The sequence below is a fragment of the Manis pentadactyla genome, chromosome 4 (assembly GCF_030020395.1).
Source record: "Manis pentadactyla isolate mManPen7 chromosome 4, mManPen7.hap1, whole genome shotgun sequence".
Taxonomy (NCBI): domain Eukaryota; kingdom Metazoa; phylum Chordata; class Mammalia; order Pholidota; family Manidae; genus Manis; species Manis pentadactyla.
In genome coordinates, this window is record NC_080022.1 from 79,352,930 (window position 1) to 79,370,895 (window position 17,966).

General features: G+C 35.3%; 1 protein-coding gene across 8 annotated transcripts in view; it reads right to left on the reverse strand.

Moving 5' to 3' along the window:
• EVI5 (ecotropic viral integration site 5) overlaps window positions 1-17,966 on the reverse strand; it is a 245,425-nt gene that overhangs the window by 70,700 nt on the left and 156,759 nt on the right. For 6 of the 8 annotated variants that reach the window (XM_057500425.1, XM_057500424.1, XM_057500422.1 and 3 more), the window contains 3 exons: window positions 11,677-11,811; window positions 9,146-9,286; window positions 7,902-8,060 (listed from right to left, as the gene is read on the reverse strand). In XM_057500425.1, coding sequence (XP_057356408.1) covers window positions 7,902-8,060; window positions 9,146-9,286; window positions 11,677-11,811 — 435 coding nt within the window. The remainder of the gene's footprint in view (window positions 1-7,901; window positions 8,061-9,145; window positions 9,287-11,676; window positions 11,812-17,966) is intronic. The other 2 variants (XM_057500426.1, XM_057500423.1) reach the window with 1 other exon arrangement.

Below are 17,966 nucleotides of genomic sequence, written 5' to 3' on the forward strand. Positions count from 1 at the left end.
TATACACAATGGAATATTACTCAGCCATAAGAAGAAAACAAATCCTACCATTTGCAACAAGATGGATGGAGCTAGAGTGTATTATGCTCAGTGAAATAAGCCAGGCGGAGAAAGACAAGTATCAAATGATTTCACTCATCTGTGGAATATAAGAACAAAGCAAAAACTGAAGGAACAAAACAGCAGCAGACTCACAGAACCCAAGAATGGACTAAGAGTTACCAAAGGGAAAGGGACTGGGGAGGATGGGTGGGAAGGGAGGGATAAGGGGAAAAAGGGACATTATGATTAGTACACATAATATAGGGTGGGGGGCACAGGGAAGGTAGTACAGCACAGAGAAGACAAGTAGTGATTCTAAGGCTATCCTGATGGACAGTGACTGTAATGGGGTATGTGGTGGGGACTTGATAATGGGGGGAATCTAGTAACCACTGTTCATGTAAGTGTATACTAATGATACCAAAAAAAAAATACACAGACCTTGAATTGATAGACATAAAGTAATTTTCTCATTCAGGCTTGACCCAGCCTGAAATTTCTCAGCCCCAAATTATTCTAATAAAACAGTAGAGATTTTCCTAACAAAAGACAAGTGAAGTCTGGTTCTTCATTTAACAGTTCTTCAGCCTTCATCAAGTTATCTAATCCCATCAAATTCAGTACATGGTACAAGCACAGATAATTACTTGACTTTGAAGGCTGTGCTGTGAGAATCATAGGAGAAAACTTTATGAAAGGAGTCTCAGACAACACCTGAAATTTAACAGTTAATAAATGCTCCATTGTTGGTATTATTATATCTGTTTACCCTACTCTACAAAAATGACCCTGCCTCCAGTTTTAAGAAAAAAATCTGCATCATCTAACTGATTTAAGCAACAAAACTTTCTACCACTTCCTGGTTTCTTCATCTTCAGGTTTACTTCCTGACTCTCAGAAAAAATGTCTCCTTGCTAAGGCTATCCTCTGTATTACTCTTCTTTCTTAATTTCAATCAATGAACACTGTCTGTCTACAATAAGTGACCTTCTTGGTAATGTATTCCAAATGTTCCACAACTTCTTTTTATTGTCTTACCTGCTACTATTAAAATAAGTACACTTCAGAGGGACACACCTTCAACAAAAGCTGCAAAGAATTCCCAGACAGAACTCCTCCCTGAACTCCTGAATACAAGTCCATGATCCAAAATTACAAAACATTCACAAATAAACAATGCTCAGGAATTGACTAACAATGCTCAGGAATATTAGACAAAAAGATAGCAAGAATAGATTTTTAGAACTCTAGATAAAAATCATATAAGGACTTCATATTAAATACGTTTATATTTAAAATAATTAGTCATAAAAAGAGGAAACAAAAACATAAGCAAAGAATAGTCACTGTCAAAAAACATTCAGCAAATGTGAAACCAAATACAATTTTAAGAAATTAACATAGACAGATATTGAAAATCCAATTAAAGTATCAAATAGGAGATTAGATACATTGAAAAAATAATTGGTGTCTTAGAAGAGGTCAAGAGAGATAGAAAAGAGGATAAGGAGGTACAAAACATACCAAATAGGGGTTGCAGGATAAAACAGGGTGGGGGTAAAGCTCAGATGTGATATAAGAGATAACAGTTGAGAATTTTTTACAACTGAAAAAAACAAAACCCAAAAACCACTACATGTGAATTCATAGTTCAGGAAGCAGTACTTAGTCCCAAACAGGGTAAATACAAATAAATCCTCACCAAGATACATTGTAACAAAACTTAGAATGTTAAAAGGAAAAAAGAGGCAAATCAAGGGCAAAAGTGAGTATCTGAGAAGGAAGAAAGTAAAATATCCAGTAGACATCTCAACAAGAAAAATTTATAATGCTTAAATAAACTTCATTCTACAAGAGTATACTCAGTGAGAAGAAAGTACATTTAAGAAAGTGAGAGAATTTAGAACTCATGATTGGAACCAGAAAGAAATTGCTCAATAAAAGAATAAAGAGTAAAAAATTGGTAAACAGGTAAACAAATCCAAACAGGCACTGACTCCATAAAACAACAATAATCCCTAATAATTTTGGAGGTATAAAAAAAAAAGAACAATAACAGTAACAGGGGAAGGATGGAAGATGAGCACAGGAAGTTCTCTTAAGGCTCTAACAGTTTAGAAGATGGACATAATTACTAACTCAAGACTTTATTCAGTCAGGTAAGCATTATAATTTTTTCAGGTAATAAACACTAAAAGAAAAGAAAGGAATTATAAAAGTCAAACTAATACAAAAATCTACATTAATTCAATGAAAAGCAAGAGAAAAGCAAGAAAAAAGTAAGAAATTGAAAGGACAAAATAAAACAATTTCAAATACATCATAGTAAAGACTTGATTTCTGATAGGACTGTAAAGTCTGAAAGAGCGTTGTTCTTACCTTTTCAATTAAAAAAAGAAAAAAAGGCCAGCCAAACTCTTAAGTTCATGACTTTTGTTGAAACCAGAAAGGTGAGGTCAGAGGGCAATCAGCTAGCCCAAAATCTAAGAAGTGACAGGGCAGACGCGGCCAGAAGCTGTTATAAATAATTCAGCTAGAATAAAATCAAATGGTAGAGGCCAAGTGTTGGTTGGCTAGAAAGTGTATAGCCCAGGGCGGACAGCAGAGTCCACCAGCTCTTGCATTGTTTTTCTTCATGAGCCCCAACAGGTACACAAAAAAGGCCAATGAGAGCCTTGAGAAAGAGATCTACATGGGATAGGCCTGAAGGAGGAGAACAGCAGCTAATAAAGGAAGGGCACTAGGCCTTGTCTGTCTCCTCTAGGGCACAAAAGGTTTCAGGGCTACAACACTGTTGCCCTTGGGGCACTAGGGCAAGCACTGCATTTGATGAAGGGGCAGGAGTATATTCTGGACCTAGGCCTGTAACTGGGGGTAGGGCACAAGCACTGAGAAGGCCAAACACCTCAGATCCAGGAACATGATTGAGTCTAAGACAAAGGCTTTATCAGAATAATAGGGAACACTGCCCTTCAACTTCCTGTAACAAATAATTGTGGAATACTGCCAGAGACTGACTTCTCAAGTGCCATGCAAAGGGAAGACCCACAGACATTGAGATAACCCTTTGGCAAACCAGCCCCCAATCTAAAAGAAAGATAATGCTAGAGGAATTTGAAGCCTGTGGTGCAATGAGGGTAACCACAGAAACAAACCTCAAATCCAGCCCAACTCCTGACTATATTAACTTAAATCCTCCACATTAAAGGCTTAGCAGAAGGAATGGTACCCATTTCCAGGAATGAAAACTATTTGCTTTAGTCTACTGTCTTACATAGGATGTCCAGTTTTCAATAAATTATTACAAAGCACAGTTAAAAGTAAGAAAAAAACAAAACACTACCAAGAGACAAAGCAATCAACAGAACCAGCCTCATATATGATAAAGATATAGAAATTACCTGACGGAATTTAAAATAACTGTAATTAATATACTAAAGGCTCTAAGGGAAAGGTGAAAAACATGTAAGATCAGATAGGTAATATCAGCAGAGAAATGAAAACTGTAAGAATCAAACAGAAATGCTGGACCTGAAAAACACAGTAATAGATATGAAGAATGTCCTCAATGGTTTATCAGACAACTCACAAAGTGGAAGAAAGAACCAGAAAACATAATTATATGTCAGTAGAAATATTTCTGTCACTAGAAACTGAAACATAAAGAGAAAAAATAAAGAATGGGAGACAAGAACAGAGAGAGCATTCATGAATTGTCAGATAACATCAAACGATCTAATGTATGTGTAACTGGAATCCCAAGAGGAGAAAAGAGTATGGGACAGAAAAAATATTTGAAGAAATAATGACCAAGAATTTTCCAAATCCCATGGCAGACACAAACAGGTCCAGAGCTCAGAGAGAAAAAAAAATCAAGTCGTATCATAAAGGCAGCCAGAGGGAAAAAAAAGCAGATTATGTGCAGAGGAACAAATATAAGAATTACAACAGAATTCTGACCTGCATGGTTATTGACAAAAAGAGTAGCTTAAAGTGTTGAAAAAAGAAGGAAAAAAACTCCACAGTTCACAAATCAATACCCAGCAAATACATATTTTTAAATTGGAGAGTATGTTCTCAAACAAAAACTGCTAAGAAAACCCACTGCGAGCAGCTGAGCAGTAAAAAAAATGTTACAGGAATTTCTTTATGTAGAAAGAATATAATACCAGACTGAAACATGGGTCTAAACAAAAAAATAGAATGCTAAATGGAATAACTGAAGAGAAAATATACTTAATTAAAATTTTAAAAAATTTTCCTGAAAGATAACTTATTGGCTGAAGCAAAATCAATAGCACATATATCTGTACTACATGTAAAAGTAAAATATATGAAAACAATAGCACAAAAGGATGGGAGGAAGAACTGGGAATATACTGTGTAAGGACCTTATTCTATGTGTGAAGGGTAAAATATTATTTGCAGGTAAGCTCTGATTAAAGATGTACATTATAAAACTGAAAGCAACCATTAAATTTTTTTTCAGCTGTATAAATAAAGAAGTCAATTGTGCAGATAAAATGGAACCACAACAAATGCCCAAAAAAACCAAGAGAAAGTAGAAAAGAAAAAAAAAGAACAAATGGAACAAAAAATATAGCTAGCAAGGTGAAGATATTAATCCAAACAGAATCACAAAACATGGGCTAAATATGACAGCTAAAGGAAACTATGAGACTGCATTTTTTATGAGAATTAACAACAGAATTCTGACTTGAATGGTTGCTTACAAGAAGAGTGACTTAAAGTGCTGAAAAAAGAAAACATTCATACATCATAAAATTAATCTAAAGTGTACATGCAGTTCGGTGATTTTTAGTATATTCATATATTTAGTATATTCATATTCAGCGGTATTTAGTATATGTGTAAAACCATTTGTCAGACTGGGTTCTAAAAAGTATTCATGTATATGCTGTTTGTCAGACATGAAAACAGGTTAAACAGTTTGATATTGAAAGGATGGAAAAAGATACATGAGAAAAATACTAAACAATAAATAGCTTGCATAACTATAAGACAAATAGACTAAATAAAAAACATCCTTAAGGACAAAAAGGGTCAATATATCAAGATTCATTTTACTACAAAAAAATAACAATTATAAATTTTTATGTCCTTCTAAAAGGGGCTCAGAATATTTTCAGCCTTTTTCAAAATTGCAAAGATCTGGTAACACACACACACACACACACACACACACACACACACACACACACACACACACACACACACACACACACACACACACACACACACACACACACGAAAGGATACAGAAGATACAAACAGTATAATGAAGAAGTCTGATCTAACATAAATAAAATTCAACAGACCACATTCTGTGACCACAATGCAATTAAACCAAAATAAGGCCGTGAACTACTGATGAAGTAAACTTACACATTTGGAAATATCAAAGACACTAGTAAACAGCTTAAGTCAAAGCAATCAAAGAAAGCCAAAAAAGTATGGAAACAAAAGAATAAAAAATGCTAAGTAATAAATTCACTGTAACAACAATCATAAGTGAAAAATTTGAGAGTTAGGATGAAATGGATAGCCGCCTAGGGAAACATATCTTACCAAGCCAGAGTTAAGAAGAAACAGAAAATCTGAAAGACCTTTAACCCATCAACTGGGATCAATAGTTACTATTCCCAGAAAACAAAATGAGACTTTTTATAGGAATAAATTTCAGCAAATATTCAAGTAATTGGTAATTCCAAACATATATAAAATTTCTTATAGCAGAAAAAGAAAATACAGCCCAACTCATTTACCAAGCTTAGTATAACCTTGGTACCAAAACCAGATAAGAGTCTCCCCCAAAAGGAAATTATAGAACAATCTAACACATTCAAAAATGTAAAATATTAAAGACCTGAATCCAGCAATGGGAATGTGTTGTGTATCTTTCTGTGTGTGTTTCCTGTACCACAAACTTGTCTGTTTTCAGTATTTTGGTAACTTACCCCAATATAGCCAGTTCTCTTTGCAATCTTATGTATTTTATTTTATGCATTCAAAAACATTATTTTGAGAAGGGGCACATAGGCCCTAGATTGCCAAAGGGGTTTGTGGCACACACAAAACAGAAGAACCTCTATACTGAAGAGACTTAGAGATACCCACAAGGAGACAGGTACAAGTAGCTCAGAGCAGCGCTGTCTGCAATAGTGAAAACCAGCACATGGAAAGATCTCAGAGGTATGAGTTCTCAATTGACTAAGGTATAGTCACTAAATGGACCTCCTCAGAGTCTTACAGCATGCTGTTTTATTTATTTTTCCCATTTTGCAATGAAACTTCATGGGTCACCACCAGTTCAAGCACTGTTACTTAGGAAGCAGTGCCTTACACCATCCCTCCTCCAGTAAAATCCACCCAAAATCATATTCACTAATCAGGCACAATTCAAGTACAAATTTCCTAGGAAGCTTTGCACTAAACCACCTCATTCAAATAATATTCCCCTGCTATTCTCCATAGCAATTTCAACTAACTCTCTTAATTACCAGATTTCTGAATTATTTTTCCAGTTTTACTGAGATATAATTGACATACAGCACTGTATAAGCTGAAGGTGTAGAGCTTAATGATTTGAATTATGTTTATTAGGAAATGATCACCACATAAATTATAGTTAACATCTATTACCTCATATAGTGAATTACATTAAATATAGTTTGCGCATGACTGATTTCTCTACTGCTAAGTTCTTTGGTGGCTGGTCAGTGTTTTGTATGCAAAAGTTCCTCAAAACCATGTTTTCTGAATTTGATTCATTCATCTACATACACTTTGAAGTAAAACCTGAACACTGGTTCAAAAGCTGTGTTTGCACCCTTAGTATCTATACTGAGATAAAATCTGATTATAAAAATAAAACTATCCATTATAAAAGCTAGATTTCTACAATAATCTTAATTACAATGAAAAATACATGGAAATACCTTTGAACAATGTAAAACAAGATATATTTACTCTAAAGGATTTACATATTCATTTAGCATGTTCAAAGTGGGATGACTATTTCACACACAGGTATACAGAATGATACCTGAGTTAACTATGCCCCCTACTGACTATTTTGAAAATGAAATAACATTACAGAGTATACAAAATATAGTCCACACAAATGTAACACATAAAAACCAAATGTATTTTTATAATGCAAATGGGTTTCATAAAAAGGAGTTTACAGATTTTAAGTCAAGTATATTTAAGACAGGATTTTATTAGAGAAAAGGACTCAAGAAGAAATAAGTGTAATTTTGGAATTACCTGTTCAGAGTCACATTACACAACTTCAGAAAGCATCATTCACATTATATTCTACATCAGAGGCCATCAACCAGGGGCAATTGTGCTGCCAATGGGACGTTTTGCAATGTGTGGAGATGCTTTTGGTCACCACAGCCTGTCTGGGATTCGGGTGGGAGGCAGGCAGCGGTGAGACTGGCTTCGAGTGGGCAGAGGTCCAGGGATGCTGCTCGCATCCTACAGCACAGGCCAGACCCCACCACAAAGCATTATCTGGTCCAAAAATGTTATTAATAGTGTCAAGATGGAGAAATTTTGCTCAACAAGAATATTTTCCCTCAAGCTGTGCATAAAGGCAACCAAGTCAAATACAGTTTTATGAATTGCTTAAACTTTGTTGAATGGGTCAAAGATGATTAAATCTCTCATATCAAAGAATACAACTTTTAGCCCTTTTCATTTGGGCTAGAAAATTGCAGACATTTTTCTATGTCCACCTTTTAGCTATATTCTATGGATGGTACAATCTGTGCACAAACTTTTGATCTGCTAATGATATTTGTTAAAGCTACTAGGCTTTTCCATCATACCTGTGTTTCCATTTCCATCATCCTTTGTTTTATTTCTCTTATTTCTGCCTGTGTTTCAGCTTCCCTAAGTCGAATGGTCATTAGTTCATCTTGCAACTCATTCACAGCATTTTTCTTAGGAGGGTCCTTCCACCTCCCAGCAGTACGAGCTAAGTGGCGCTGAAACAAAAAAATCATATTGTGATAAATATTCCTAGTATCAAAGTGAGTGCTAACTTTACTGAGAACTTATTTTAGGCCCAGTACTATATTAAGTACTTCATACACATCTTAAAATTAGGCATTATCTTCATTATATAGATAACAAAATGGAAATTGTGATTAACTTCAGAATAGTCATGCAACTAGTAAGTGGCAGATATGGGCTACAAACTCTTATATAACTCAAATTTTTTACACTATGGATTAATTATTAAAAATGAAATTCTCACTCTAACTTTTTAAGGAGAAATTACCACATTATTTTTAATGAAATACCAAGAAAAGAAAAAAAAATGGGACCATTCATGAATTAAGGAAGAAATATTGGAACAGCAGCATTCTCAAAATATCCATGGTGAAGGATCAGTTTCATTTTTAATTTCCAGTTTATATTACTACCTTTATTTGGAAGAAAAAAAAAGCCATAGCAATGTCAAGGACTAATTTCTGTCTTTACTATATGCATCTCCCACCCCAAATTCAAACTCAAATCACTACTCTGTAACAATGTGTAGTTTCTTCCCCCTCCCTCTCTCCCTTCTGTCTTACAGATTTTGGTTTTTTGTTCCTTGTCAACAATTTCCCTCATATGTGAATAAACTTTGTGGGCATATAACTAGCTAACTGGTTTATTTTGTGAAATAACCAATTTTCAAAAGTTACAAATATACAGACAAATTTATATTGGTGTCATCCTTCCAATGTGTCATACTGACCCATGGGTTTAATATCAACAGGGAAGAAATATGTATTATATAAAGGAAAAATTTCATATAGTTCTTTAGAAAAGTTATATAAATCACAATGGTACAACAACAAAAATACAACTTGATTCCTCTTTTATCTCTTGCTTAATTGTAAGAATTATAAAGGGAAAATGGCTTGAAGATACTTTAACAAATGTGTCAGTTTTATACATTAAACAGTGCCTTTTCCACTTTAAACTCAAATTCTAGTGTTGGTCATCGGGTACTTCAAACTCACACAAATTGTGTGTCCAGATTTTGCCCTCTTTTTAAAAAGCATACAATATATTGATATACCTGCCAGTGTTCCTCTAAATCTTTGACTTGTTGCCTAAGTTCTTTCAAACCCATAATAGCTTCTGCTTCTCTCAGTTTCACAGCAATGAGTTCCTCCTGAAGCCTTGCAATGTTATTCTCATCAGGAAAGGAGTTATTTCTCTGAAGCAAAAAAAATTTAATTTAGGATTTTAAGTTTCAAGTACTAAAATACAGCATATATAGTAAGAGCTATTTTGTCCCATATGAAATTGTACTTAATTTTATGTAATTTTGAGATACATTTCACAAACCATAAAACTTGCCCTTTTAATGTATACTAGCCAGAGGTTTTTAAGAGTGTTTACAGAGTTGTGCAACCATCACCATGATCCAATTTCAGTATATCTTAATCACCCCAAATGAAACCATATATTCATTAGTGGTCACTCCACATTCCTCTTCCCCCAGCTCTGGCAACCACTAATCCACTTGCCATCTCTGTGGATCTGCCTACTCTGGATATTTCATATAAATGGAAACATACACTATTGGTCTTTTATGACTAACCCCTTTCACTTAGCATGTTTTCAAGGTTCATCATTTTTTACTGCCAAATAATATTCCATTGCATTTATATACCACCTTTTATTTATCCATTCATCAGTTGATAGAAATCTGGGTTACTCCCACTTTTTGGTTATTATGAATAATGCTGCTATGGACATTTGTGTGAACGTTTTTGTGTGGATGTATATTTTTAATTCTCTTGAGTATATACCAAACAGCAGAACTGCTGTATCAGATGGTAATTCTATAAATAACTTTTAAAAAACTGTCAAACTTTTCCAAAGCGGCTGCACTGTTTTACACTCACACCAGGGATGTCTGAGGATAACTGTATGTAATTTTGAGGTCACAGAAAGTCTAACTCTTCTTTGTTTAATAAAATACTAACCAGTTAAGGAGCAATAGGATTAAAAATGTTTTTCAACATGGTAATACATTTATTAACCTCGCATTAGGACTTCAAGCAAAGCATGAACATTGTTTACATTTTAAAGATTTATGCAAAAGAATAGTCCAAAATCTGTTTTGATGTATTTTCTCAGCATGTCACTTTGGAAACGAGTGTAAAATCTCTGTACATTAGTCACTATTTATATCACCAGTAAGAAATTAATGCCAAAGTGATCTAAATATTTGCTTCCAGGATACAAAATTTAGATTAATCTCCTACCATGTTGAAAGACACAGCTGAGGATATAGGGTAGCCCTGTCTGTCAGTGACCAAGAGATCCTAAATTACACCCTGGTAGCTCCTTAGGTAAACTGAGGTACTATTGAGATTTCAAGTCCTGAATCTATGAAATTTTCTATCTCTAAAATAGTTCATGGTGAACATGAAGATTTTAGCCCACAGAGATGATGCAATAAAATTATTCTTGCAACTATACATTTTTATGATGAACTTCAAATATTTTCTTAATTACAAATCAGAAATTTACTACATTTGCACAAAAAGAGAATCCTACAAGAAGTTAATCAGAGGAAGCATGAAACCTTCCAAATTCCTTTCTACTCTTCAATATGCATACCAACAAAGCTACTTAAGAAATCCATTTTTAAATTGGATCCAAGGATATTTCTTTCTACCACATATTCAAAACTGAAAGATCCAGACTCTTATCTAAATATAGAGCCCAGAATACACCTGTTAGAGACCAAATATTCTGTTAAGCATTTTTTACAGCATTCTTACTGGCTTTTTCCTCAACAAAGAACAAATTTTCCAAAAATAATATATAAACAGCAAGCAGATTTCTAGCAAAAGCATTCCATTAGTAACTGTAGTTATGATCTCCTCTATTCATTAAGAACTTAAGAACAACTTGAGGCTCTCATGTCCATTATTTATGAGCTTTTGATTCAATAGCTAGATACTACCTAGGGGTAAAAGGAACAAACTCAACACAGAGCTCAAGCCATCAATGATTTTATTGATGCAAAAACAGATTCAGAGTGAGATCTAGAATACAGACTCTCAAGTCTAAGTGTTCTCAGAAACCTAAAAGCATTTTTATTTTCACTACTTATCTAATCCTTAAAGTTCCTTAGTAAGTATATCTCAGACTAGGATCTTCCTGTATATCCTATGCTGGCTTGTTGTAACTTGGTTAAGATATAACAGTTACACTCAGATGAAATTTTCTCTGAAATGTTTATGTATTAGTCATATCCTGCCTCTTACAGATAAAGATATAATATTTGAAGACAATGATTAATTTCTATCCCCTAAGTTTTTCTTCAACAACACTAAATATTATTCATATCAAAATTATTCTAGTTGTGTTCCTCTATAAGGGTTCTAATTTCCTTAAATATGGTGTTTTGGGTAGTATGGCTACAACAAAGAATAACTGGAAATCTTATACATTTTTTTCTTTCCTCTCTTAGTAACTAATTTGGAAAGTTCCTAATGTGTAAAAACACCAAGTCCGATTTAACTGCTCAGTAATATTTATCACATGTCCCCTCTGATTTGGCAGTGAGAGCATCCATGTTGTTCTCACCTTCTCTATATCGAGGACTTTATCCTGCAGCTCCTTGAGTGCACACTGAGACTCAGCTTCACTCAGACGGGCTTGGACCAATTCCTTCTCTAGCTGTAGCACAAAATCTTCACTGTAGATGGAACTGCATTTATGCTACAAGTTATAGACATATACTGAAATTTCACATGTATAATAATAAAAAATAAATGCAATTATAAAATATAGTTACTACAAGCAAACAAACAGTAAAAATTCCATTTACCCAGTATTTCTAGCTTATCTCCTCCAATTAACATTCCAATGAATAAGAAAAGTCCAAATTTGATACATATATAAATGATCATATTATTGGGTATTGGGGGTTGGTTATTACACTAATCAAATCCAATTCACAGAAGACAAATACCTCCTTTTACCTATGTATCCATCCAAATACTAAGAATCTGTTCTGACTCTCTATTGTACAAATAGCATAACCATTGGCCACATGCGGCTACCAAGGAGCTGAATTATGGCTAGTCAAACCTGAGAGAGGCCTGTAAGTATAAAATACAAACAGGATTTTAAAGACTTAATATGAAATAAAAATGTAAAACACCTCATTATTAATTTTTATGCTGATTACAGGTTGAAATAATATTTTGAATACATTGAGTTAAACAAAAACATTAATTTTATCTGTAATTACTAATTACTCCTTTTAATAAGGCATTTTAAAATGCGTATGTTGCTCCCATTATATTGCTATTGGACAGCACTACTATAGACTACAGAGGACAAGTACACATTTACTGAAAATTCTATTTTAATCTAATAGAAAAACAAGGCATCCACAATAATGTAAACCATCTAAAATCCCTCAAAAAATGTATTTGTAGAAATACAGATTTCTCTTTAAAGATATGTGTGAAAAATTAAAGATAAGTGATTGTTGGAAGCAGAGAAAAAACAGATGCTGCATGAAATTAACCATGGAAGTGGAACCTTTTCATTTTCTTTCCTTCTCTATAATGTGAATACCAATGCAGCCATTTAAGAAACTCCTTTCTAAATTAGTTTCTATACAAAGTTGTTCTAAAAAAGCAAAAAAGATACCTAATTCACCATTATAAAAGACTTCAAGTAAACTATCACTTCATATTTAATTCACATAGTAAAAAGAAAATGACAACTCAAAATTCCAAAATAGTCAGACAATAATCTCCTACTGAAGCAGCATAACCACGGTTCCTTTTACTCTTCAATACATGAGAAACAAAAGGGATGTCAAAGTAAAACTCTATTTAAAAACTATTAGATACTTAAAGCACATGATACACCCTTATCCTTAGCCTCAGTAATCCAAAAAGATGTCATTTTTAAATGAACAGTAGTTCACTTATTAACAAGCAATGAGGACTTTAATTCAATGTTGCACATTTTTTCTCCTAATAATTTTCTGATACTATTAAAACAATATTTGGATAAAAGTACACCTGCAACAGATACATCACCTTAGCAAATACTTACCTTACCAAATAGTTTGGAAAAGGCACTCATTTGGAATGACTACATCCAAACTACTAGGGGTGTCATAACTTTAGTTTAATGAGATCATAGTTATTTTATGAGTAATACTAGAGTTTTTCTGTCCTTAATCCAAAGCCCTGATTACTGCAGGTCAGGTTTGTTCATTAAGACTCTGTTAGAAGATCCCTAGGAATACATCAAACCCAAAAGGCATGAAGGGAATGATTGATCTGATATAAACCAATTGATCAAACCAAGCACAAAAAACTGTACTAATATTGGGAATAAGTTTTCATCAATAAAACTTACAACTTCTAATTGTCCTCTACTGTTCAAGGGATAAATTATAAATTCTATAGTGTACACATCATTTCTTCTTTAATGCTTCCCATTTGTTCCTCAACCCACTACAAACTAGATTTAGTCCTTATCCCTCATGAAGTTGCTCTAATCACTAATGATATCAATACCCATTAACAATATAAAAATTCAATGGAAAGCCCTTTGATTTAGCTCTTACCTTCACCAGTCTATGAAATTTAACACAACTGATGCTCTCACTTAAAACTTTCTTCTCCCTTAGGTTTTGAGCTGTTATTCTTCCATGATTCTACTGCCTATCTTTTCTGTCTTCTCTGCCAATTCTACTACTTCATATAGGTATTTGTTTACAGGTATGTATCAATCAGTAGTCCCCAGGGTTTCAATACTGTGTGCTCTCAATCTTCCCATTAACCTTATTTTGTAGATTAATCTTGTGATTTCACCCACTGTCTAATACAGTCTGTATGTGCATATATAGGCAGTACAACACTGTCTATAAATAACAGGTACTGTCTGTATACAGTCTCTATAGACAGTGGACAAAATCACCAAGGAATAACATACAAAATAGTAAAAAGGGGAAAGGGGAAGGAGATAGGGACAGGAAGGAGGAGGGAGGGAGAGAGGACATAACATGATGGAACTCTGAGGATGAGACAGATGCACAGATAGAGAGTGATGACTCTCAAGTTCGTATCTTCAGCCCAGATCTTCACAAGTTCTGCTGGTCTCCATCTGGATGGCCTCATATTCACCTCATGTTCAACACGTCAAAACTGAATTCCCCACATTTTCCTTCACATGTATTCACTATTCTGCTAAGGATCCCACCATCTAACAACTGACCAAGTCAAAACTTCCCCTTTTCTATTCAACTCATATAATTCAGCAACAAAATCTTTTTCTTTTCAGTTATCTCTCGGACTTGTCTGCTCCTCTCCCACCTTCATTGTCCTTGTTTTTACTCATGCCCCCATCTCTTCAGACTACTGCAGTAGTCTTACATATACCCTACTAGCTTACAGCATGTGCAGTGAGTATTATTTAATGTTATGTTACCTTTCATACTAAGTTGTAATGCACAGAGGGCATTTTTACAATCCCTACACCTGGCCTGGGTAGGTGTTTTCAGCCTGCAGAAGTTTTGATTCCATGCTTAACACAAACACGTTATACAAGCATTTAGTACACTAAAGTATTCAGAATGAATCTAACCCCGCAAAGTCAATTTCACTGCATTATCAATTTTTCTCTACAGCAATTACCCCTATCCCTTATATCCACATTCATTTTTACTGAACAAAAAGTATTCTCATTGGCATCCATTCTTAATATTGATACGGGCCTACTAAACAAAGACTGCATTTAGTGCTGCAGCTTAGGGAGTTGGAAAAGGCTCTAGCATTTGGTTGGCTGAAATGCAGACAGTGAGTGAACTAGAAATGCTGGACATTCCTTGGTTTAATATAGAGGAAGGGAAAATTGGTGGCAAAGAAATTTGGGAAAGAAACATGTAGACAGACTTCTCTGAATGGGCTAAAAAAGTGAAGACATTAATATTCTGTGTGAATGCTTGCCAAAGGGTGACCTCCACAGGGAATATAAAAAATCAACTGTATAGGACGACCTATTCTGTGGATACCTGTCAGCCTCTTTCCTCAGCCACCCTGTCACTGCCCAGTAGGCTGCTGAACAAGGAGTCACAGGGACTTCTGGACAAGGAGTGGCAGGGATGGAGGTTATACATGGGCTTATCAACCTGGACTTCCATTCACCGAGGCTTTGACCAGAGCTGAGTGTCCAATTTGACAGGAGCAGAGACCAACACTGAGCCCCTGACCTAACACCATTCCCTGAAGGAGATCAGCCAGCTATTTGGTGGCAGACTGATTACATTGGACATCTTCCATCATGGAAGGGGCAGAATTTTGTTCCTGTTCTTACTAGAAAAGACATTTACTCTGTATACAGATTTGCCTTGCATGCAATACTTCTATGAAAACTACCATCAATGGACTTACAGAATGCCTCATCCACTGTTATGGTATTCCACACATCACTGCTTCTAATCAAGGAATTTACCTCAAAGAAGAAGTAAAGTAGTGCAGCAGGGGCCCATGCTCATGGAATTCACTAGTCTTACACGTTCTCTAACATCTTAAAGCAGCTGGGTGTCAGAACAGTGAAACGGCTATATGAAGCCTCAGTTAGTGTCAGCCAGACAGCAATACCTTGCAGGGCTGGGGCAACATTCTCCAGGAGGATAAATATGCCAGCTCTCAGTCAGCATTAATATATGGTGCTGTTTTCCCCACAATCAGGATTTACAGATCCAGGTATCAAGGGGTGGAAATGAGAGTAACATTACTACTACCCTTGGTGACTCAGCAGCAAAATGTTTGCATTGTGACTTTACACCCTGCTGGTCCAGAGGTCTTAGTTCCAGAGGGAGGAGTGCTTCCACCAGGGACACAATGATTCCACAAACCTGGAAGTTAAGACTTACTGGCCACTTTGGGAACCTTATGCCTCTGAATCAATAGACGAAGTATGAAGTAATGGTGCTGGCTGGGGTGACTGATCCTATCAAAGGAAATTGGACTACTACTCCACAATGTAGATTAGGAAGAATTTATCTGGGACATAGGGGATCATTTAGGGTATCTCCTATTATTATCATACCCTGTGCCTAAGGTCAATGAAAAATTACAATCTAATCCAGGAAGGATTACGAATGGCCCAGACCCTTCAGGAATGAAGGTTTGGGTGACCCCACCAGGCAAAGAAACATGACCCACTACAGTACCTGTTGAAGGGAAGGGCAATACAGAGCAGTTAGTGAAAGAAGGCAGTTATACAATACTAGCTGCAACCATGTGACCAGTTACAGAAATGAGAACTGTAAATGTCAAGACTATTTCCTTATTTTACTGTGAATGTTTTCTTTCCTCTTATTCCCTTATTATGTAATGTAAGATGCCCTGATTTTACATCACAGTATTTAAGTATTGTTAATTTTATATCATAGTGATATTTAAGTTGCAGGATATTGAGAAGAGAAAACATTACTCAAGGACTTAACCTCCTCTTCTGAGGAAGGCACTGATGCATTTTGGGATGTGCACAGGATAACTATCACATCAGGCAGAATTATGACATTGTTGTAATTGTCTTTAAGAGGAGCCTAAGCATGGTTTAAAGGGGGTGCCAAATTGACAAGGGTTGGACTTACGATGTTATTTCTAGGTGTCAAGTTGACTAGAGTATGGTATACCCAGATTAAACATTACTCTAGGTGATTAAACATGTGAGGGTATTCTCAGATGACTCAACATATTGCCTGTCAATGTGAGTGGACTTCATCCAAAATCCACTGAGGGCCTGAATAGAACTAAAAGCAGAGACAGGGAAGAATCACTCTCTTCCTGCCTGCTTGCTTGAGTTGGCACACTGCTCTTTTCCTAGCCCTGGACTGGAATCTATACCCTTGGCTCTTTGGTTCTCAGTCCTTGCTCTTGGACTGCAATCGAACCACTGGCTTTCCCAGGACTCTAGTTGCCTATGGCAGGCAGTGGGACTCCTCAGTCTTCATAATGGTGTGAATGAATTGCTCACAATAAATCTTGTCTGTGTGGGAATCCTATTGGTTCTGTTTTTTTCTGGAGAAACCTTATACAGCATAAATTTTACATTAAGATTTACTGACTAGAGATTTTATTGTTGTTTTTCGGTTTATTTCAAATTTCACCCATTAGAACTTCTGAAATTGCTTTTTTGTAATTTCTCCCATTTCCAGTTTTCCCTGTTCAAATTTTTATAGGTCTAAACATGGTCAGGAAAGTGATACTTCTAGCAATGTTTAGTCTTTTAAAAATTTTATCATGTCAATTTTAGCTCTTTGTAAACTTTGGTTTCTATTACCAGCAGTATATGCCATTGGTAGAGCAAACTGGTAGAATCATAATAACAGAATAATGGTAATACTAATCCTAGTAGTAGCTACCGTTTACTGAGCATTCACTATGTAAAAGGCAATATTATAGAGTACCAACTTTCTTAAGTCTGTACAACCTTCTATTATATGCAGGACAAACTGTAGCACAGAGAAGTAACTTGTTCAAGGACACAAAACTACTGAGCTGCAGAATTTGCACTAAAGTGGCAATGTTAAAACATGAAGCTATGGAGTATAAACTATTTGTTTTAGTTTTTATACTTTCCCATGATGGGGGGAATGTTACTTACAAAACACAGCTTTTGTTCATTTGTTTCTATGAAGCCCTTTTTTAAAATTTTGGTATCATTAATGTACAATTACATGAGCAACATTATGGATACTAGATTCCCATTATCAAGTCCCCACGACATACCCCATTACAGTCACTGTCCATCAGTGTAGTAAGATGCTATAGAGTCACTACTTGTCTTCTCTGTGCTATACTGCCTCCCCCATGGCCCCACACCCCTAAATTATG